The following is a 24,224-nucleotide window of genomic DNA, read 5'->3' as shown; positions in this document are numbered from 1 at the left end:
AGAGGGGCAGTACTTGGTCCCACTTTTGAGTCCTATACTTCCCTAACTGACAAAGTGCAAGTCAGATATTCAAGATACTGGTACTAAATACTATGTCTAGCATTTGGCTCTAGGTTTAACACTGAATACACATAGCCAATGAACCTGTGCTATTTTTATAATCTGTGTTAGAAGACAATATCAAGATTATCAGGGCTTTAAAGGACATTAGATACCAAAGTGCTTCTTATTCCATCTTTACCAAGTAGTTGTCTTGCCTCTGTATGCCGGATCTTCATTATCTCACAAGACAGCTATTACACAGTCCAAAAAATTTATTGTTTTGTTTTAAATTGATGTACACTATTATATTAGTTTTAGGTATATGGTATGATTCAACATTTGTATATATTGTGAAATGATGACCACAACAATTCTAGTTGTCATTTATCACCATACAAAGATAATAAAATATCATTAATTATAGTCCCCATGATGTTCATTGCATCTATATGGTTTGCTCATTTTATAACTAGGAGTATGTACCTCTTGATATCCTTCACACTCTTTGTCTACCTCCCAACACCCCATCCCTCTGGCAACTACCAATTTGTTTTATTTATAACTCTTGTTTTGTTTTATTTTGTCTTTTATTCATTCATTAAGTTTTTATATTCCACATGTAAATAAAATCATGGTATTTGTCCCTTTCCGTCTGACTTATTTAACTTAGCACAATATCAACAAGATCCATCCATGTTGTCACAAGTAGTACTATTTAATCTTTTTTATGGCTGATTAGTATTCGAGTGTGTTGGTCCAATTTACATTTCTACCAACAGTACACAAGGGCTCCATTTTCTTCACATCCTCACCAACATTTGTTATTTCTTGTCTTTATGATAAGAGCCATTCTGACAGATGTGAAATGGTAGTTCATTGTGTTTTTGATTTGCATTTCCCTGATAATTGGTGATGCTGAACATCTTTTCATGTGCCTGTTAGCCATCTGCATGACTTCTTTAGAAAAAATCTATTCATATTCTTTTCTCATTTTTAAATCAGATTGTTTTGTTGTTGTTATTGAGTTATATGAGTTTCTATATATTTTTGATAGTAACTATCAAATAGTTTGCAAATATTTCCACACATTCAATAGATTGCTTCTTCATATTGTTGATTGTTTCCTTCACTGTGCTTCATTGTGCAGAAGCTTTTCTTTTGTTTGTCTTGTGTTGTCTCGTTTGTTTATTTTTACTTTTATTTCCCTTGCCTTTGGAGTCAGGTCCACAAAATCATTGACGAGATAGATATCAAGGAGCTTACCTCCTATGTTTTCTTCTAGGAGTTTTATGGTTTCAGGTTTTACATTCAAGTTTTTAATCCATTTTGAGGTAACTTTATTTTTCCAGAATGGACATATACTAGAGAGAAAGGCATCTAAGGTTATGTACTACCATCACACCCATTCTACAGATGTAGAGACTATGGAAGTGAGAGAATTTGGAACATTTCGATTTTAGAGTAAGGCTAATATGTATTTGCAAATGTTCCTTTCCATTTTGCTATATTCTAATTACTGCTAGTACAAATCGATGGCTTCACATTGTCCTGGCATTTGATAGAGATCTTCTGAACGGTGATCTGCCCTTAGGGAAGCTGTTGTGCTATGGAAAAGCTCATGCAAAATGAGCTGATTTAAAAGTATTCTGAATATTATGTTAAGATGTTTTCTTAGAGGACCCTAAGTGGCTGGGTAGAGCAAGAGCAGATGTTAGGGATGTTGGGAGAGCATCTTCACAGACCCCTCAACAGGAATTTCCATAGCTTCCTAGCTGAGAATGGAGCCAATCCTGTCCCTCCCTTTCCCTCTCCTTCTACCCTCCCTCTCAGCAAGGCCACATATCCCAGTCTTGTTTCTCAAGGCACCAAGAGCTATTCAGGAGAAACTCAGAAACCATGGGTCAACCTATGATTTGATGGTTCCTATGACAGTCAGGGCAGTCAAAAGGATAGACGGAGACATTTCTGGACTGAGGTGCTAAATTTGCAATCACTTTATCTCCTTCAAATATGGGTGTGGGATCAGTTAGCAGTAGAGGCTGTAGCTATTGAGGAGAGCACCTATGCTCCCCAGCCCTGCTAATGCCTCTTTCTCAAGACTGCAGGTCTATAGGGTCACCCTAATGAGCATAGAAAACTAAACACAGTATCACCTGTTATTTGTTACCTTGCCATGAGACACTGAGGCTAGGGATATGACCACAACCTTGTCCAGATCTGAAGCTAATATAAATGTTAATCAAAAGTACTACAGCAAAAGACAAAAGCATAAAGACCAAGTTCAGGGCTTTATCTCTGAACTATACTTGTGCAAAAGTATGTTTGACAGACACTGCTTGTTTTTACCTTATTTTTTTCCCTTTCATCCATAGTAATAGATTTTATAACTGAGATTGTGGCTGCTTATTTACAGACTATGCTTTCTATCCTTCTTAGCAGCAAAGGTGACCATGTGAATAAGTTCTGGTGTGTGTGAAAATTCCCTGTCATGTTATTAAATGGTAGAACATGAGTTATCTTTCCCCACTTTGTGGTAGAAAGCTATCTCAGACCATATGGATGAGAACAACACTTTAGGGATAGTAGAGCATCGGGGCTTCCGAATCATTGACCAGGGTGGTTATGTACTATCTTACTTAAGTCATGTTAGTGTTATTTTTTTAATTTTATGGGCCTTCATATATTTAAGTGTATTTAAGAGATTATTATTCTATTTACTTTGTTATATTAATATTGTTGTTAATTTTTTATTGAGGTATAATTGACATAAAACATTATATTAGTTTAAGGTGATTTGATATTTGTATACTCTGTGAAATGATCACCACAATAAGTCCAGTCATCATTATTCGGAGTCTCTAAAACAGCAGCCGAATCTATAACTTAACTAACACAGAAGGCTTATATTCAAGTTTTGCCTGATTTCTAACATACTATATGAGACCTTAGATAAGTCACTTCTTCACTCTGGGCCTCAGCTTTTTCTTCATCTTTAAAATGAACAAGATAATGGCATTGAATTAGATGACCTTATGTTGAACTAGGTAGGCGACCCTAAGTGGGTTAATTGTTTCCTCTTGACCCCTATTTCCTAGTTTTTTTATTTAGAGTGATTTTCCCACTTGAGATGGTGGGCTATTTCTGCTAGGCTGTGCTTCTATGCTGCTTTTCTATTTTTTTCTACTAGAGTATATGCAGGTCGAAAGAAGAAAAGCCATAGTTATTCTTTAATAATGTATCCTATTGGCCTACCGCAGGGCTATGCATCTCTGTCTATATGGGTGCTTAAATCAGACTCACTATCCAAGTCTTTTAGAACCAGAAAGTGGACTCCAGATTTCTTTTCAGGGAGGCAGGAGGTAGTGTAAAGAGCCAATGCAGAGACTTCAGGCTTATGCCTCCCCCCAACCCCTGTGACTTCAGATAATCTATCTCTTTGACCATCAGTGGGATGCAAAAGGCCAGTGTGGGCTGTGGTAAGAGGAGAAAACAAATCTTCATCAGACCATTCTTTAGGGACATATGGAAAGAGATATACATATCTCTTTTATATATACATATATATATATTTATATATATCCTTTTATATATTTATTTATATATATCCTGAAAAATTCCGAATTGAGTTTATCAATAAGGTGATATAAGTAAGGCATCAATTGGAAGCATAAGAGAAAAAAAGAAGAAGAAACAGGCAACGTGATCTTGAGAAAGCATAAATTATGTGGCTCTTGACCAGACAACCCCTAGGATGGATGGAAGATGTTACCAGGTTTTGTTATCTTCTTTCCTTCCTTTTCACATAGTCTACCGGTGAAATCCTAAGTCAAAGAGTAGTTTTACCAAGGAGGGAACATAGAGAAAGTGATAGTGGTGGGTAGGGATGAAGAATTTTGCTCTATGTTTGGCATTGCCCTTTATTTGACTAGTTGGAGTAGACTATAATCTGCATTTAGACACTTCACTTGATTAGCAATTATTTCTTGGGAAGGAACTAGGGTGCCTAAAGATATACTCTTTAAGTAGTAATGGTCAACAATTTTGGAAGAAGACTCTGATAAAACATAAGGAAAAATGGCAGCAAAGGATGGTACTTTCTTCACTTCATGTCATTTTAATGATAGCCCTGTAAGGCAGGTATGATGCTTATTTTAAAGATGATAAAACAGAGGACCATAAAGGCAAAGTAAATTGCCTAAAGTTACATGGTCAGTAAGGGCTTGAATCAGAGAATCTAGATTTGATAATAGATTCTAAGCCTAACCGTTTCTTCATTATATGCGCACCTGACTGCCAGGGTGACAAGCGATAAGCCTTAATTGAGAGACTAGCAGAGATGGCATAAAACTACAAAGGGCTTATGCCAGTGTCCAGACTGGAAATTACCTAACCATGCAATTATGGTAGTGATAGGGATAGTGATGGTAGCTATTTTTAATTTTTCAAATTAGCCTACTCTTTTTGATATTGGAAGGCCCTAAGTAATCTAGGAAACATGCATAGGTAACCAAAGGATAAATAAATAACATAGAAAATCTTATGAGTTACACAACAAAAAGATGCTAGATAAGAATCTAGGAAGCTTCCCACCAACCCTCAACCTCTGTTCCTTTCCAAAGCATTGGTGTTGAGAATAAAAGGATGCAGAGGCATTGACATCGAGCTAAATAAGGATCCAGCAGCTGGCTTCTCCTTATTCTGCTCTCTGATGAATCAAGACTATAAAAAGAAAAGACTGTTCCATCCGCGAATGGCTCTTATTTTTTATGGGCTCCAACACTTCCCACCTCCTTATAAGAAGCCCAACATCTAGGTGAAAGGTGAGCTAGGCTTCACATACTAGCTGGAAACCTTTATGCTGGAAGACAATGCAGAGGCATAGAAGCTAGAATAAAACATTGGTTTGGGGAAGAAACAATCTAAGTCACACTGGCTGTCAATGCACTGGATAAAACTGGGGTAAGGACCTTATAAGGCAGACAGTGCTGGCTGTGCTCGGAATGTGTGATATCATTTTCTTCTACTTCTAAGGGAAATCACCTGTTGTTTATCTAGGAAAAGCCATGGAAGACAATGTAATCCTCTCCTGCCAGTCCCTTTAAAGTACAGAAACAGTTACCGAGATGGAGTTTTGGCTCTCCCCACTTCAAATTACACTTTCTAAATAAGAAGAGACCAATTTTTAAGTATCTCTGATATCAGAAAAAAATTACAGTAGATGAATTTCATCACAGCTCTGAAAATTCTTTCAGCATAGGGGTCTAATCAGCAAACTTCTGGTGACCAAAAAGCACCTCCAAAAGCCCTGTCTCTGAATAGCAGAGGTAGTTCCTATCATATCCCCGCTTTGAATTTTCTTCTAACAAAATAGAGACAGGAACCTGGAACTGTTGCATGAATCCCAACGACTCACCATTGACAATCAGTTGTATGGTGAGGTTTTTGTAGAGGCCATGCTTGGTGTTGCTCAGAGCAAAAGTGTAGTTCCCAGCATGATTTACATTCACTTCCAGGATTGTGAGTTTGTATTTAAGAGGGTCAGGCTGAAAGTTATGGTTTATTGGGAGTAGCTTTCCATCTTTGAACCTGTGAGTCATGGAGAAGGTATGGTTAGTACAATGCAGTCCTCTAGATCATCCAGCTTTCTACCCGAGGGGCATTTTGATTATGCTTCATCATGATCAGCAAGGAGAGACAAAACAATAGAATCTTTTCCATAAAATTCCCAGGCTGAAGCACCTTAGTACAGCTATAGTGATAGTAAAAGATTAAATTTGTCCCTTCCTTTTTCTTTAATAGTCAAAACTTTTGGAAAGTGCCCTTACTCATGCTACCACTTCTTCACTTTCCATCCATTCATTAACATTTTAAACTCATATTTTCATCCCTGAAACTCTTTCAAGATCATATTCTCCAAGTTCACCAGCAATACCTTAATTATCACCACCAGTGGCCTTCCCTCAGCATTCATAACCCCCAGATATTCTAAAGTGTTTGACTTTAGGGACCAAGTCTTCCTCTCTTAGCCTCTGGGACACTATTCTAATCATTGTTTCTCTCTCTTCTTCACCGACTCTTCTTCCATTCTTCCCCCTTAAATATGTATTCCCTACAGAGCAAGCACTTAAAATAGTTTAGCAGACAAAATGAGAGAGAGGGAGCTTTGGCTAAGAAATTTTAGGAGTTGCTATTGATCCAAATACATCAAGGGTGTTGTGTAAATAACAGTAATTCACAGTAGTAGCATAATAAATACTTATAAATCTTCTCAATATGAATCTGCCTCAGGATCCTGCCTTTGGGCTCTTTTCTCTCTGTGCACAGCCTGGGTGCATTTATCCACTCCTAGTGGATGGTTCCTCAATTTATAGCTTCAACATCTAGCTTTAGACTCACACTTCTAGATGTTCATTGACTATCTCTAAATGATCTCATCATGGTGTTCCTTTCCTGTTACCTTTACACTACCTTTTAATCCTGATGAAGTTGAGACTGTCTATAACAACACAAATCTCACATTCCGCCAAACTTGAAAACTTTGAAATACTCCAGATCCTTGGGCATTGATTCATACATCTAATTGGATACTGAATCTTGAAGACTATACTTCTGAAATGTTTCCCAAATCTATTTCTCCTTTATTCTCATTATCTTCTAATTATATAGGCTCATATTATATCTCACATGAACTATTGCTATAATTCCCTAAACCAGTAGCTATTTCTCTAGTCTTTTTCCATTCCAAACTACATAAGGCCACATTAATCTTACTAAAGCTTAGCCTCAATTTTATCACTCCTGACTCCAGAGCCTTTGATTATTCTCTAACTGCCTACTTTAATAGGCAATAAAGATTTTAAAAAAACAACAATAATTTATCATTTACGCCTCAGAACAATTCTATAGCATAGGATATTATCACCCAGATTTTATAGATGAAGAAATTGAAGCTTAGAGAGTTCAAGTAACTTGCTTGGTAATTTGATGAACTGGAATTGGGACACAAGTTTGGCTCAAAAGCCAATATTTTTTCTGCCTTATCACTTCTTACCCTGACATTCAAAGATCTCTATTATACTGGGTAAGATCACCTTCAAGACTCCTTCCAAATCTGAGTTCGTGAAATTCTACAATGGCTTTGGCTACTTTCCCAGCCTTATCTCGTCCTCTCTTTTCAGAGTATAAAACTCTTTTTTTTTTCTCTCAAATACATGAGAGATTGAGAAAGGAAAGAGAAAACAAGCCAAGAAATCTGTGAAGAAGGAGATGAAGCATTAGTTTCTGAAGCTGCGAGTTCCCTGAAAGCAGGATTAAGGTTAGAGTATATATCTGAGTCCGTAGTACCTAGTCCAAGGTCTGCTATATGACAAAAGAGCAGGTTTTAAGGAAGGGGTTAAGAGAATATAGATAATAGAAAAACCCAGGAAAGAAGACTCTACTCACCAGGTCACACTGGGGCGAGGAAAAGCATCCACTCTTATTCCCATTTTGAGAATACTTTGCCCAGCTGTCACTTCATAAGTGCGTCTTCTCTTGTAGCTCACATTAAGGAATGATTTTTCTGGAAGTAGAACAGGGATGAAGTTCGAGAAAGAAGGTATAACTGAATTCCAATTTTGCTCACACTTCCTATTAGTGTTCATATCCTCTCCTGCCTGGCAGGGCCAATCTTGATTGTCATAAGCTGGTGTTTCTCAATGTGGATTGGAGGGATGCACTGTTATCATTTTCAAAGGGATAATTCTTTGTTTTGTGATACTCTCCTGAACTTTGAAAGATGTTTCTAATCCTTTAGTAAGAAATAGAGCTTACTTATTATAATAAACTTTGTCCAATCAATGTCAGTAATAACCTCCAGTCATTTTGACCAAAAAAATGCCCTCATGTATTTCCAATACCCCTAAGAGATAGTACTGCTCATGAGATAAGAACCACCTAAATTAAGCCAATCATGTTGGTCTTATTCTTTACCAGGTGATTATTTAGACATGGGCAGGTAATGTATTTCTGAATAATGAAACAAAAGGGGAAATTAGCTAGGAGACTTCTGGGAAAGATATTCGAAACTCTTAAAAAAGAGACAAGTCATGGGATTTTCACTTTTCCCTGTCTCTAAGACACTCTCGTTAGTATATGGGATCTGGGGCTGTGACAGCATGAGAGGAACTTTGAAGACAATGAGGTAGTAGAATAAAAGAAGGGAAGGAACCTGGTTTCTAGAGTACATTGATGACCCACTAAGTCAATCAGCACTGGAACCATATGCCTTAAGACTCCTTATTACACGAGATAATTGTCATTATTGTTTAAGCTATTTTTAGTCAGGTTTTCTTTTGCATGAAACTGAAGGCAATCCAGCTGATAGAAGTGGATATATAGAATCCAGAGGTTGAGAGAACTAAAGTATAGCTGTAAAGTATAGTTATAAGTTTACCTTATAAACCAGGCTGCAGAGGATTGAATTGAGCTTAAATTAGATTTCTTACTGCAGAATAAACCCAGTGTGTGTGTGTGTTTGTATTTTTAACTATTTATGTGTGGATAGATATTAGTATTTGTGGCTTAGGGTTTTCAAAGGTACATGCAAAAATTAAGTATGTCTATATAACTATGCTAGTATGTGTATGGGTATTAATGTGTTCGTGTGAGCGTGTGTGAGTAATATGTGTATGTGTGTATAGCGTAGGTACATATATGTGTCTTTGTAAGAAAAGAGCTATATGAACTCAAGGTAATCAAGTTAAATTGAAGTTCACTTAATTATTTCCACTAAGCAATTTATAGTTACATTCATATCAGAAAAGAAAGCAAGCTAGAAGCACCCTTAAACTTTACATTATGATTATGGGTAAATAAAGGTGATGATGATGATGATGATGATGATGATGATGATGATGATAAATGAGAAAAATGAAGATCTGGGAGGTGCAGCAAGTTGTACAAGATCACACCACAAATTGGCAAAGAAGATAAAAGATTCAAGAATCTGGTCTTTACATGGTCCAAAATACTGATGAGCTACTTTACCCTAAATCCTTAAAATATACAACTATAACTAGCCAACGAGATGTAAAAGTGTGTAAGTTAGATCACAGTGCTTCCCAGAATGCAATTTCCATGCCAGAGTGAAAGAACAGGAAAGAGGCTGACCGACATTTGCTATCTTTTCTTATTTAAGCACCAAAGCATTGGGAGTGTATGCCTTGGAGACCATAACACTGCAAGAGAAAATGAAGATATGTGCGAGAGATTTCTTTCATACAGGGGAAGAGAGTAGGCAAGCTAGTCCTCAGGGAAGAGTCAGAAATAAAAGTTTTACGTACTGTACACTACGATGGTGATGTTAGCTTGCAAGGCAGTGTTGTTGTCTTCCTTGCAAATGTACAAACCCTTGTCTTCCATAGTTACATTCCAGATTGTCAAGTTACTATAGCTTTTGTACACAGGGGAGCCTTGGTACAAGTTCCTTTTAACTTCACAACACCTAGGTATTGTCTTGGACTGTGGGATGGGAAAGAAAAAACATAATTTCAATTGCTATTATTGAGCACATCTAGGTACCTAACTTGTCAAGAAGCCAAAGAAAATCCCCATGAAGAGCTGACACTTTTCTGCACTTCTGTTAAATCACATCTGTAACTAATGAACCATGATATGGTACAAAAAGTGAAATGCTAGTTCCCTATGAGACTCGCTTCCATAAATGCAGAAGCTGCTTATTAGTCAACTTTGTTGATTTGATTCACATGTTGCCTGGTTCTTGACCCAGAGTAGGAACTGAGTTGGAATGGCAGGGAGAAAGGATATGGGCAGATTTGTAAAGATTTGGAGCAGGGGCATTGTCCTTACATCTTGCCGATTGAACACCCAGTTCAGTTTTATTCGTCCATTGAATGTGGTCTCTGCAACACATTGCAGTAAAAGAGTGTCTCCCATTAGAAGTCTCTGGTGGTTGTATCTGATGGAGATATTTTCTCTCTTGGTTTCTGGAAAATAGATAGGATGGCATAATGATATTGACAAAGAAGGTAGGATACAAAAATATTTATTATGGAATAATTCTTATAATTCTCAATTCCTTATTCCATTTATTAGATGGAAAATAAAGACTCAAAACCAAACCAGAAGGTTCCATTTTTCAGAAACCGCTAGATAATGTTTTATTTAAACTATATAGCAAAAGGCTTGGTGTTAGTGATAGGAATTATATTTCTTGTTCTTGAGGCTTTTCAGTGAAAAGGATTCTAAAATCCTGGTTAGGAAATCTTATAATCAGTTTAATAACCTCTCCAACAGGAAGTTTTTCCTACTTATCTAAGACCATCAAGCCCTTCTGTGGTTAATTTTACCACATTTCTGAATTCTCTGAGCGAAGAGTCTTCCCTGAGTTAGAAGCCCACCTTCACTTCTATACAAAGGCAACAAGACATCTATTATTTAGCCACAACATATGATATTGCTTCATAGTTTTACAAGGACAACCTTATAATAGCTGAGTATTTATTACTAGACACTGCCAAACTATTGATTTTATGGGACAGCTGATCAGGCAACTGGAAACAGTCCAAAACTGGGCATTATTTACTGACATACATAAAGTTCTTAAAATAATTTAAAAAACTTAGAATTCCTGACATGTAAGAGATTATAGCTGGAGTAATGTTTATACAAATAAGAAGTAATTCTCAGAAACAGCTGGATCCCATTTCCTAACCTAAAATCACAAGTTCACATACCCAGACGCTGTGGGAGATAGAATGACCTGTGTGTCTTCCCATTAACTTCGGCAATGCACTGGAGCATGCTGCTATAGAAATGGTAGGAAGGTTGGATCACAGTGAAGCCTTTCCGGGGATCCCAGTCTTGGCTTGCATAGGTGAATGTGGCAGAATTTAACTGTGGGACAAGGAAAGGAGGACATAGAAAGACATAAATGTAAAGTTATCACCAGTTCTCAGTATCATACCCAAGCCATCTGCTTTGAAGCCACAAGAGTGGAGTGACCTGTCCTACTGAAACTGGCCCAAGCTTCTGGACTGAGTTTGTGCTAGTTAACCTTTGTTTTCTTCTGAGAAACTAGCACAATTTGGGGCTCAGAGTAGATACTCAACAAATAATAATTATAGTACTAAGCACTTACACAACACTTACTATGTGCCATGTACAGTATTAGCTCATTTAATCCTCACAACACTATGAAGTAGGTATTAATATTACTCTTGTTTTATAGATGAAGTTTATAGGGGATACCTTGTCCAACTCATTGCTTATTATTAGATTTAAAATCAAGGTTTATATCTCTTCTGTTGGAGATTTTTAGAGCCAAAAATCCTATGCTAAGATTCATTGGGCCTTCTGTTTAAGGTATGTGAAGGAAATGGAGTTGTTATGTTCCCAGGTTCCACATCTATTCATCAGGGGCTCTGATATTTTCTGACATTGAATCACTGTGGATGGCTATTTTTGCCTCAGGTAAGGACATATGAAAGAGACTTTAAGGAACTTAGCGGCTTATGTGAAGTCTATTTGTAGCTGGTACTTTCATTCAAACATTCAATATGTAATGTTGTCTACTCTGTGTTGGGCACTAGAGATACAGATGCAAACAGCACAGGCTGAACGCTTACTCTCAGCTAGTGGTTTCCAAACATATCTGAATTATTAAATCTTCCTTTGGTGAACTTTAAAGTAATAGTAACCAAGTGTTGAAGAGAGTAAAGAAAAAATAATAATAATGACCTGTAACACAGAAATAGCGACTGGGAACAATGAAACATTTATTTGCAGTCTTTCCTCTATGTATGTAAACATTGTCACATAACTGTACTTATAGTATAAATACAATTTATCCTGTTCTTTCTATTTTATATTATATCATTAGCATGTTTTCATGTTATTAAAAACTTCATAAACATAATTTTAATGGCAGTATAATATGAGTTATTTTATTATTTAACCATTCTTTTATCATTAGATATTCATGTTATAATAATTTTTGGTTTTGTTATTTAAAATAATGTGGCAATGAATATCTTCACATTTAAGTCTCTGCTTATTCACCAACAAGATCCTTGGATGCATAATTACTGAGTTAAAGGGTATAAGCATTTTCCATGTACCTAATATGTCTTGCCAAAGTCTTTCACAGCAAGAATATACCAATTAACATCCACTGATGTATGAAAATGGACACTATACTTTAAGAAAGATCTTTACAAACTGAAGCAGAGTCAGAGGAGGATAATCAGAACTATGAAGGTACTGGGAGCCTTGTAATATAAAAAATAGTTTAAGAAACAAGTTACTTTTAGCCCAACAAAAGAAAACATTTGAGAATGGAAAGTGGTAAGTGGGCTTGGTCATTAGTTGGGGGTGGGGTAGTGTTTTTTCTAGTATTTGAAGAACTCTTACTTGGGAACTGGAAAAAGAATTAAACTTTTGAATATAACTTCAGAGGGTAAAATGATGACCAATGAGTGGAAATGAGAGTGATGCATATTTTGGCTCAATCAGAAATTGGACCACTGTCACTGAAGCATTGAAGCAAGAGCTGGGGAAGTTATTTGTCCAGGAGTTTGTAAAATAATTTTTGCATCAGGTGGAAAATTAGGCTCCAAGGTTTCTTCCAACACTGAGGTTCTTTTTTTGACTCCTAGTTCAGTTGTCTTATTCTTACCCAACAGAATCTACTCAGAGCCTTTTTATCCTTAACCTCAGAAAAAGATCATCACCCTTTATCTAAAAACACAAAACTTAGGGTTAAAACTTTACCACATTTCTTTTTAGTTTAATGTTTTTTTAAAGCCTTAGTTATTAACTCTAATTAAAATATTTCAAATCATTTTTCACCAGAAGATTTTGGGAGCCCCTTGAGAAGCCCTTACATCATTAGTAATTTCAGCATAACCTAAATGTACTTAACTACTAGATACTAGGATCTTCAGAGAAACTGAAAATTAAAAAATCACTAGCATGAAATAAGGAAAACACAAATAACATAGGTGATAAATCACAAGACAAACAAATAAGCAAACAAAAACCAGCTGAAAAAGTAACTGAACCCAATAATTGAGGAGAATCAAAAAACCTTGAGTTTATTGCATGCTTATGCAGAAATTTAGAATTTCAGTGGAATACTAAAATAATTCACATTCTAATTGCAGAGGTACAATGAAGACTCTGTCTTAATTCTTTTTCCATTTGACAAAATAAAGCATAAGTCCTAAGAAAGCAATTCATTCACTTAATTAATCCTTTAGATTAGTGGTTCTCAATGAAGGATAAGGGAGGGATTTTGCTCCCCAAGGAACATTTTACAATGTCTGGAGACATTTTTGGTCTGTACAACTGGGGGGAGGGGTTGCTACTGGCTTCTAATGGGTAGAGGCCAGGAATGCTGTTAAACATCCCACAACACATAGGATAGTACCAGCCCCATAACAAAGAAGTATCTGACACTATATGTCAATAGCGCCAAGGTTAAAAATCCCTATTAGATTCTATCTCCAGAATCTCTCTGTTCTGCCCTACCCCTTCTCTTTCATCCTAAATTAGAGACTTGGCATCTATATTAGACACTTAATTTTCTATATTAGACACAATTGCTCAGAATAAGACCCTCCTCTTACTATTGTCTCTACCCCTTTCTACTAACTCTCCCTGACATCCCTCTCCCCACTACAAAAATGTGTGCTTCAACTATGTAGGTTGTATGGCAGCTGTCCTTTTCATACAAATCCTCCCTCCCTGGCTACAGCGATTGGTCTAGAAGTGAGTATTAGATTCTAGGTAGGGAAATCAAAACACTTCCATGTTGATTATTTTCTAATTTGGGGTCAGAGAGAGAATGCTTCTCCGTTCTGCTCTAGCAATGAATATTTAATACACGGTAGATGACCACATCCCCTTTGTGAAAGAAGCAGGTCTGTGGTATTCAAGAGAGGAGCTGTTACAGAACACATACCCTTGAGGTTCAACCATACTCTTCCTTTTGAAATACATTTCCATTTTACCTAAACCAGTCCTGGTGTATTAAGTTTGGTTGGATTTCTGTAACTGTCAACCAATAATTTTGGCTATTCTTTCATGTTTTCATAACACTATTTGTGTTCTTTGCCCAGTTATCTACCTAAGGTGCTTTTACTTATTTATCAGGACTCAGCTTGTCACCAGCTCAGCTGTTCAGTTAAGACTGCCTCATACAAGTAGTCTTTTTCTCCTCTGCATTCTCATTGTGTCTGTTACATACAGACATAAAATAGAGGATTGAGTCAAACACATTTTAAAGACAGTATAAAGTCTTCTTCCAACACACATACACACTGATACTATACTACTTGGAAGGCAAGAATTGAACCCCTGAGGACATCAATTGTGGATATTAAATAAGATTGTGCAAGTAAAGCTCTCAGCAGAGTGCATGACACTGGTAATGCCCTATAGTACGTTAAATGATTACTCCCTCAAAAGATATATCTACTTGAACTTGTGAATGAGATGTTATTTATAAAAGAAATCTTTGCAAATATAATTAACTTTAGGATCTTGAGATGAGATCATCCTGGAGTAGGGTGGACCCTGAGTCCAATGATATATGTCCTCATGAGAGACAGAAGTAGAGAATACAAACATAGAAACAAGGGAGAAGGCCATGTAAAGACAAACAGAAATTAGTGTTATGCAGCCACGAACCAAGGAATATGTGAAGCCACCAAATGCTGAAAGAGAACAGGAAAGATTCTCTCCTTGAAACTTTAGGGGGAGCATGTCTCTGAAAACACCTTGTTTTAATATTTCTGGCCTCTAGACCAGTGAGAGAATACATTTCTATGCTTCTAAACATGATAATTTGCTATTACTGTGTTTCAACAATGCTTGGCACAGAGTAGACTTGGTAAATGTGTTGGACTGAATAAAATTAAATTGAGTTTGACCTCAGGATGAGTTCTGTTTTTCTCCTTCATGAATTTGGCTTTACTTATTGTTACCTATGGGTACACTTCCTTGAATACACTATTAACTTTAAATGGCATATGCAAATTGATTTTTTTAAAAAAAATAAAGTGATAATACAGAAGCTAACTTGAACTGTGGAAAATGTTGGCTGATTGTAAAAGAAAGTAGAACATTGAAGGTTAGTGTCTTTGAACTCTCTTTGAGTGTTAGAAGATTTCTGGATGCCATGAAACTGCCTACTCTGATTAAATCTTAAGCAAAACAGCAGCTAAGGCCTTAGAAAAAAAGAAAGCCCTAGTTATGCCTTTATGCCCATACCCAGGCACATCCTCTGGAGGTAGATTGGCTGCCTAGTGGGGTTTAATTTTAGAAAAGGATGTTGGAAATTAGCCAGGTCAGTTGCATCCCCACCTAGTGCTTCCTTTTGGCAGAAGAAAGAGACACAGTGACTCCAAGCCTCACCAGAGACTAGACTGTGGAGGAGGCAAAGGAGGCCTGGTGGGTAGGTCAGGCCACCCTCCTTGCATACTAGGTAGAGGAAGAATGAGGTGACCACCGAAGCACATAAACTCTGTAGCATATTGCATCCTCTCTGTTTCACCCATTCCCACACACCACTGCTTCTTTTTGGACCAAGTCCCAAAGATAAAGAACACCTCCATTTTCCCTTCAGAAAGAGCTGAATGAATATCCCAGGAAAGAGTTGGAGCTGGTGGCTCAGTGGATGGAGGACTTCAGCATGATGCTGAGGACTGCTCCACTGAGAATTCTCTAAAAACCTTAGGGGCAGATAAGTCTGGGAAGAAGAGGGATTACCAATCAAGATAGTGTGGTCTTCAGGGAGTAGCTAATAACTTCAATGTCTTGTGGAACTTGTTAGAACTTATACTCTTCTGCCCGTGGGCTTGTGCGCCTTCCTATTCCACATCAGCTGCTGCCAGACACAAGTTCCTGGCTGACCCACCTGTCAATTTCACAGCTGTACTGACAGAGGCATTGGGGAAATGCTGACACTTCCTCTATGAAAAGAGAATGAGAGGATCTTTTCTGCTGCTATTGGAGGTTTATGGATTTTTCCTAACAAGAAAATGAGAAAGAGCTTGGGAGCAGATGAACAGTGCAGCCAGAAGAGGAAGATAGGTTGCCTTCCACCCTGAAGGCAAGGGGAATAGCTGGAACACTGGATAGGGAACTGGAACACTTGATTTTTACTTTTGACTCCAATCCTTATGAAATATAGAGCATAAGAATGTTCTTCCTTTTCTCCAAGCCTAAGATTGTTCACATGTAAAATGGAAATAATAAAGCCAGTTCTATCAATTTTACAGAGCAGTTATATGTGTAGCTCACAGGAGGTGATATATATATGAAATGATTTTAAAGTTTGTAGTAATGTTGTACAACTATGGATGCTGAGGGCTTTGGTGGGCATGAAGGTGATCTATAAGGGATATATGTTACTCCATTCATCACCAAGATTAATTTAACAAATCAAGCTAGATGGATTGGTCTTACCTCTATCTCCTCTTCTCTTTGTGTATATTTTTGAAAACTATCCACTATTTCCTCTCTATTTAAGCAAAACAAGCTCTCTGGTCTCAGAGCTCTAGACATGGATAGCATTTACATACATTTCACATGGTACGTTACAGAACATCTAAGCATCCATCTCCATTTCCCCTACTTTGTATAACCCTCTTGTGGTGACATTGGTCCAAGGAAAAATGGCAGCAACTGCTTCTATGTGCTGCTCCAAAGAGGCAGACATGACACAGCTAGAGTAAGTACTGAAATGGGATGAAACACAGTCTCCTACTCTCTTTATATTTCATAATCTGGATCAGCAGTCTCCAACTTTTTTGGCACCAGGGACTGGTGCTCCTGTTGAGAATCTAATGCTTGATAATCAAAGATGGGGCTGAGGTGGTGATGCTAGCACTGGGGATTGGTTGCAAATACAGATGAATCTTCACTTGCTCAGCCACCACTCACCTCCTGCTGTGAAGTCTAGTTCCTAACAGGCCACAAATTGGTAACAGTCTGTAGCCCTAGGGTTGGGGCCCTTTGCTCTAGAGAGCAGCAAGTCCTCTTTCTGAGACAATTCAACTTACCAACTGAAGCTTGACATTGACATCAGGAGAAGTAACCCGACATGGCACAACCACCTCTTGGGTTCCAGTAAAAACAGCGATCACCAGTGGCTTATCATTGTAGGTCTGAGCAAAGACCTGGTTGTCATCTGCGGGGATGAGAAATAAGCCAAGGGTTGGTACTGTCATCAGAATAGGAGTCCATACTCTTTATATGACCCTCAAAGTCTTCATATTTAATTCTCTACAAGTGAAAATAAGGTTCAGAGAAGGAAAAGGACTCAACAAAAGATACAACTAGGACTTGAACCCAGGTCTCCAGGCTAAGGATTTCTTCAAAAATGCCAGTAAAGAACACAAGCCTGTTTATAAAGGTCTGTAAGAGAAATCCATTTTATCAGTTCTACCCTATTGAGCTACATGGTACAAGTCAAATCTCTCATCCACATCATGGTGTTTCTAACATGTATCAAACTTTCTGTCATTTAAATCCCTACATCTTTTCCATGTAAACTGTTTTCAAACCATATGGGTTCCATGCGCACGATTATGTCAGAACCATTTAAGCTAATATTTATAGTGATTAATAGATTAGGGATACATATTTATACATCAAGGATAATCATTTATTTGAGTACTATATCCCTCATACACAACAAAATAAAAATACCACTGTCTTTTTATAAATGAAACTGCATTTGAATGATCACAAACATGTTCAACTTGCATTTACTTTGTCTTCCCACAGGTGATCTCAGACCCAATCAATAAATTTATATAGGTACTTGCAGCACAGGTACTTTTCAGATGGTAAGCAAGCAGAATGTTAATCTGAAAATAGATGATACTTAGAAAAAGTGAGCTTTTAGTTGTGTATCTTGGAAAATAATCCTGGTTGCCATATATTCCTACTACCTCAGTTTTCCCTCTTCAGCGGACCTGTTATTAGTCCATTTCTTATTCTGAACTTTGTTATCCCTCAAGATGTCCTTGCAAGTACTTCCTAAATACAAAATACTGCAAAAGACAGTTTACAAATCCCTGTCATCTTCAATTTCTCTGGTTCTCTAATGTAGGTTCATGTCTCAACAATCCATCTTTCTCTCTACAAGCTCTCTTCTTCAGTAATTGCAGCTCTTTCTATGGCTTCAATTAGAGATAACATTTATGACTTTATTTATATTTTTAAAATTTTCTTCAAAGTCCAGACATTTTTCTATCTGTAGTCATGATATGTCCCCTGGGCTGAACTACAACCATTTGACCTTCCATGATATAATCTAAAACATATTATGTTCCCTCCCAAAACCCCTTCTAATTTCCCATGTTTTAATTGCATAATAAACCTCTCACTTACACAGGCTCTAAGTCTGAAATAATTTTTGCTCCTTCTTCATAAGTTGGAAAAGCACAGATAACAGTAACATTTATTTTGTGTTTTACCTATTTCTCAGATTATTTTGCTAAAGCCCAGATATGGATCAATCTGTTCAAAGTTGAATCTAAGGAAAGTAAATGGGGGAAGTAATGAGAAGGGAAAATTGTGTGCTCTCTCATGAAGGAATGAGAAGGAAGAAGGTCAATAATGAAGGGCAGGGTAGATAGTGCAAAAAGGAGCAGGTGATGATTACTGAAGCAAAGTGGAGTTAAAAACAACAAACTGTGTTGAAGAGAACTGGGTTCAAGTAATAATAACAGCAATGGCTACTGTAAAACAAAATTGATATTATGTGATGGTGTTAGGCAAGTTATATCCGTCATCTTCATTAACCATCAAAATAATTCAGAGAGACAGGTGATGTTATCCTCAATTTAAAGATGAGAAAACTGAGACTCGGCATTTTACATAAATAACAGAGATAGAGTTAGGAGACAAGATTTGTACTGTCTATGCTAATAAGCTCCATCCATCTCTGGGAACTTCATGGTTCTAGCATCAGTTATACAAAGCCATATCCAAGAATCGAAAGGGTTTGGAGGAGTAGCTAAAGAAGAAAATCACTCATCTGATCATACAGAAATTCCAGCAGCCACAAGGATAGCATGCTTATTTATCCAGGTAACATGGCAAAAATATACATAACGCATCCCTACAATGGTGCATATGGACCAATCACAACCAGGTATCTGGCCTTTGCAATATTTTTCTGGACACGTCTACTTAGGAAAGGAAAACAAAAATAAACAAATGAGACTGAATCAAACTAAAAGGTTTTTTTCACAGTGAAGAAAACAATCAATAAAACAAAAAGACAACCTACTGAATGGTATAAGGTATTTGTTAATAATATATTCAATAAGGAGTTAATATCCAAAACATACAAAGAATTCATACAACTCATCATCAAAAGAACAAACACTCTGATTAAAAATGAGCAAAGGACATTTTTCCAAAGACATACAGATAGCCAACAAACAAATGAAAAGATTTTCGACATCACTAATTATCAGGAAAATTCAAGTTAAAACCACAATAAGATATCAGCTCACACTTGTCAAAATGACTACTATCAATAAATCAAAAAATGACAAGTGCCGCAGAGAATATGGAGAAAAGAGGACCCTTGTGCACTGTTGGTGAGATTGTAAATTGGTGCAGCCACTATAGAAGAAGAGAAAAGCTGGATGATGAAAATAATGAAAAGATAAATACAAGAACTAGTTGGTACCATCAGGAAAGAAGCATAAGAATAAAGGCCATTCTCAAAGGGGAGGAAAAGGGGAAGAGATTATAAATCATTTTCAGACAAATAGTTGATAAGAATTTCCCAAATGTAAGGAAGGAGCTGGGGCCTAGAATTCAAGAAGTCAACATAAAACTCAATTATCTCAACCCGAAAAAAAGCATTCAAGACACATTGTATTGAAATGATCAAAAATCAATGACAAAGAAAGAATTTTCAGGACAGCCAGGGAAAAGAAGATGGTAAACTATGAAGGAAAATCCATGAGATTATCCTTAGACTTCTCAGGACAAACCTTATGAAACAGAAAGAAATTCAAATATTCAAACTAAAAAATGAAAGGAACAGCCTGCCAAAAATAATTTATCTAGCAAAGCTCTCCTTTGTATTTTGAAATCTATTTCATCTGATATTAGTACAGCTACTCCAGCTTTTCTCTGAATGCAATTTGCTTGAAATATCATTTTCTACTCTTTCACTTTGAGTCTGTATTTGTCTTTGGAACTGAGATGTGTCTCCTGGAGGCAGCATATGGTTGGGTCTTGTGTTTTGATTCAATCTTCAACTCTGTGCCTTTTTATTTGTGAGTTAAGTCCATTCACATTTAGGTTGATTAGTAAAATATGAGGTTTTCCTATAGCCCTTTTTCGTTTTGCTTTCTTGTAGCTTTGTGTTTCCATTGCTTCCTTGTCTTTGTATTTCTGTTTATTTTTTTTTAATTTCGTTTGATTTATGGATTTTCCCTCTGGTCCTTCTTGTTTAATGTTATATACTTCAGTTCTGAATTTCGGTGCGTGTTTACTATTATGAATATGTAGAGAACAGCATGTGTGTGTGTGTGTATATATTTGTGTGTGTGTCTATACATACATACAGCCTTCAAGACATATTGAAATATTAAAAATAAGAGTAGGGCTCAGCTCACCTAAAACAAAAAGAAATATTAAAAATAAGAGTAGAATTAAATGAAACTGAAAACAAACAAACAAACAAACAAAAAACAATAGAAAAAATAAATGCAACAAAGAGCTGGTTCTTTGAGAAAGTTAATAAAATTGAAAAACCCCTGGCTAGACTCACTAAAGAAAAAAAGAAGAAGGACACAAATAAACAAAATCAGGGATGAAAGATGGGAAATTATAACTGACATCGCAGAAATACAAAGGTTCAAACAAGAATACTATGAAAAATTATATAACACCAAATTTAATAACCTAGAAAAAATTGAAACAATCATCAAAAAACTACCAAAAAGTAAAAGCCCAGGATCAGATGGTTTCACCAGTGAAGCCTATCAAACATTCAAAGATGATTTAATACTTATTCTCCTCAAACTCTTCCAAAAAATTGAAGACAAGGCAATACTTCAAAACTCATTTCATGAGGCCAATATTACCCTGATACCAAAAGCTGGGAAAGATAACAACAACAAAAAAGAAAACTACACACCAATATCTCTCATAAACACAAATGCAAATATCCTAAATAAGATACTAGTGAACTGAATACAGTAACATATTAAAAAGATTGTACACCATGTTCAAGTGGGCATCATCCCAGGGGCACAGGGATGGTTCAACATAGGTGAAATAAATAATGTGACACACCACACAAACACATTAAATAATAAGAATCATATGATCATATCAATTAACATAGAAAAACTCTTTGACAAGATAGAGCATCCATTTTTGATCAAAACACTTAACAAAATCGTTATAAAATCAATACAAAAGGAATGTACCTTAACATAATAAAGACCATATATGACAAATCCTCAGCCAAAATTATACTTAATGGTGAAAAAATAAAAACCTTTCCTCTAAGATCTGGAACAAGACAAGGCTGTCTATTATCACCACTCTTACTCAATATAACATTAAAGGTCCTAGGCAGTGCATTCAGTCAGGCAAGAGAAAAATATAAAGACATCCAAAAAGGAAATGAAGATGTCAAACTGTCACTATTTGCAAATGACATCATTCTCTATATAGAAAACTCCAAAGACTCCACAAGAACACTGCTAAAAACAATAAGAAAATAGAGTAAAGTTTCTGAATACACAATCAATGTTCAAAAATCCATAGCATTCCTATACTCTGATAATGAATTGTCAGGAAAGTGGAAAAATAATTCCTTTTGCAATTGCAACAAAAAAAATAAAATACCTGGGGATAAATTTAACTAAACATGTGAAGGACCTATATTATGAAATCTATAAGACTCTATTAAAAGAAATCGAAGAAGATACAAAGAAATGGAAAGATATTCGGTGTTCTTGGATTGGAAAAATCAACAATCAACATAGTTAAAAACCACACTATTACCCGAAAACATTACACAGATTTAGTGCAATCCTCATCAAAATCATATGGGCATTTTTAACGAAATAGAACAAAAAATCATCAGATTCATAGGGAAGCACAAAAGACCAAGAGTTGCCAAAGCCATTCTGAGAATAAAGGATGAAGCTGGAGGCATCATTCTACCTGACTTCAAACTATACTGTAAAGCAACAATAATCAAAATGGCATGATATTGGTAGAAAAACAGACACAGAGACCAGTGGAACAGAAATAAGAGTCCAGAAATAAACCCATGCTTATTTTGGCAAATAATTTTTGACAAACAAGACAAAAATGTACAATGGAGAACTGAAAGTCTCTTCAACAAATGGTTCTGGGAAAACTGGAAAGCCACCGCAAAAGAATGAAACTAGACTGTTGTCTATCACCACACACCAAAATTAACTCAAAATGGATTAAGGACCTGAAATAATAAAATGCATAGAAGAAAACACAGAAAATAAACTCAAGAACCTTGAACTTAAAGAGGATTTTATAAATTTTACCCAAAGGCAAGGGAAGTAAAAGCAAAAATAAATGAATGGGACTACATCAAACTAAAAGGCTCCTGTATAGGAAAAAAACTGTCAACAAGGTAAAGAGACAACTGTCTGAATGGGAAAATATTTGCAATCGACACCTCTGATAAGGCCTTCCTCCACTGTATGTTTTTGGCTCTTTTGTCAGAAATTATTTGCCAATGTCCAAAATATATAAAGACTCATACAACTCAGTAACAATAACAACAACAACAACAACAAAAAACAAGTAATCCAAATAAAAAATGGGCAGAGGACCTGAACAGGCACTTCTCCCAAGAAGACATACAAATGGCCTTTGAGCATATGAAAAGTTGCTCAATATCACTAGCCATTAGGTAAATGCAAATCAAAACCACAATGAGATACTATCTCACACCTGTTAGAATAGCTGTTATCCACTGGACAAGTAATAACAAGTGTTGCAGAGGATGCAGAGGAAAAGGAACCCTCATACACTTCTGGTGGGACTGCAAATTGGTACTGCCACTATAGAAACAGTATTGAGTTTCCTCAAAAAAAAAAAACTAAGAATTTATCTACCATATGATCCAGCAATCTCTTTACTGGATATTTACCGCCAAAGACTTGAAAATCCTTATCCGAAAAGAAATTTCCACACTGATGTTCATAGAAGCATTATTCATGATGGCCAGGACATGGAAGCAACCAAAGTGTCTTATAATAGATGATTGGATAAATAAGCTGTGGTACATATATACAATGGAATATTACTCAGCCATAAGAAGAGATAAAATACTGCCATTTGCGACAACATAGATGGACCAGGAGATAATCATGCTAAGCGAAATAAGCCAGACATAAAAACTCGAAAACCACATGATTTCACTTATCTGTGGTATGTGAACCTGAAAGCAACAAACAAAGAAGACAAACTGAGACACAAGGACATGGAAAATAGACTAGTGGTTGCCATAAGGTAAAGGGGGAGTGTGAGGGGGAGATATAGATGGGGTAAAGTTGTCAAATGCCTTAATGGATGGGAATCTTAGTTAACCAAAGAGAAGTTGGAAACTGGATGAATGAGATTTCTAAAACTTCTCAGCTCTAACATTTTCTTTTATCTGTGAGTCTACTGTGGGAAATTTTTTATAGATCATTGTCGAATTAAACTGTAGATCCAGCTTCCCCCATTGATCAGTTTCTATGAAAGCAACCACTATGGAGTTGGGGGATGTTGACCAGAAACAGGGTGGGAGACTTCAAAAAACTCTGAATTTGGTAACTCCAAACAGATCCCACATGCAGTAAAGACAGTTTTCCATAACAGCTCATAACCTAAAGAAGTAAAAACATATAAGGTGGGGAGACAAGAAAACAGGAAAATCAGTAGTTGTATCAAGCATAAAGAACAGTTGCTGTCAGTATAAGATATGGCCAACTACTGCCACAATTACTATCAGCATCTACTACAGTTTATGGCACATGGAAGACAATATATATTTGTTGAGGTTGTAAAAATTACTACTAATATAAAGTTGTAGGAAGTATTACAACCAGCAATGGTAGTAGTAGAGACAGAGATATTTCCAAATGAGAAAACAGAGG

The 24,224-nt window shown here is 36.4% G+C and overlaps 1 protein-coding gene across 1 annotated transcript in view; it reads right to left on the bottom strand.

Annotated features, from left to right (window-relative positions):
- The window catches only part of LOC107498919 (vascular endothelial growth factor receptor kdr-like), a 303,930-nt gene that overhangs the window by 183,186 nt on the left and 96,520 nt on the right, over positions 1-24,224 (bottom strand). Inside the window, exons 4-9 of the mRNA XM_016122603.2 lie at positions 17,109-17,236; positions 10,779-10,938; positions 9,892-10,028; positions 9,366-9,543; positions 7,486-7,603; positions 5,456-5,628 (exon numbers count right to left, since the gene is read on the bottom strand). Of these exons, the coding sequence (XP_015978089.2) occupies positions 5,456-5,628; positions 7,486-7,603; positions 9,366-9,543; positions 9,892-10,028; positions 10,779-10,938; positions 17,109-17,236 (894 nt within the window). The remainder of the gene's footprint in view (positions 1-5,455; positions 5,629-7,485; positions 7,604-9,365; positions 9,544-9,891; positions 10,029-10,778; positions 10,939-17,108; positions 17,237-24,224) is intronic.

Source organism: Rousettus aegyptiacus, unplaced genomic scaffold (assembly GCF_014176215.1).
Source record: "Rousettus aegyptiacus isolate mRouAeg1 unplaced genomic scaffold, mRouAeg1.p scaffold_m13_p_9, whole genome shotgun sequence".
Classification (NCBI taxonomy): Eukaryota; Metazoa; Chordata; class Mammalia; order Chiroptera; family Pteropodidae; genus Rousettus; species Rousettus aegyptiacus.
Note: the sequence above shows the minus strand (reverse complement) of the source record. Positions and strands in the feature narration are given on the sequence as shown.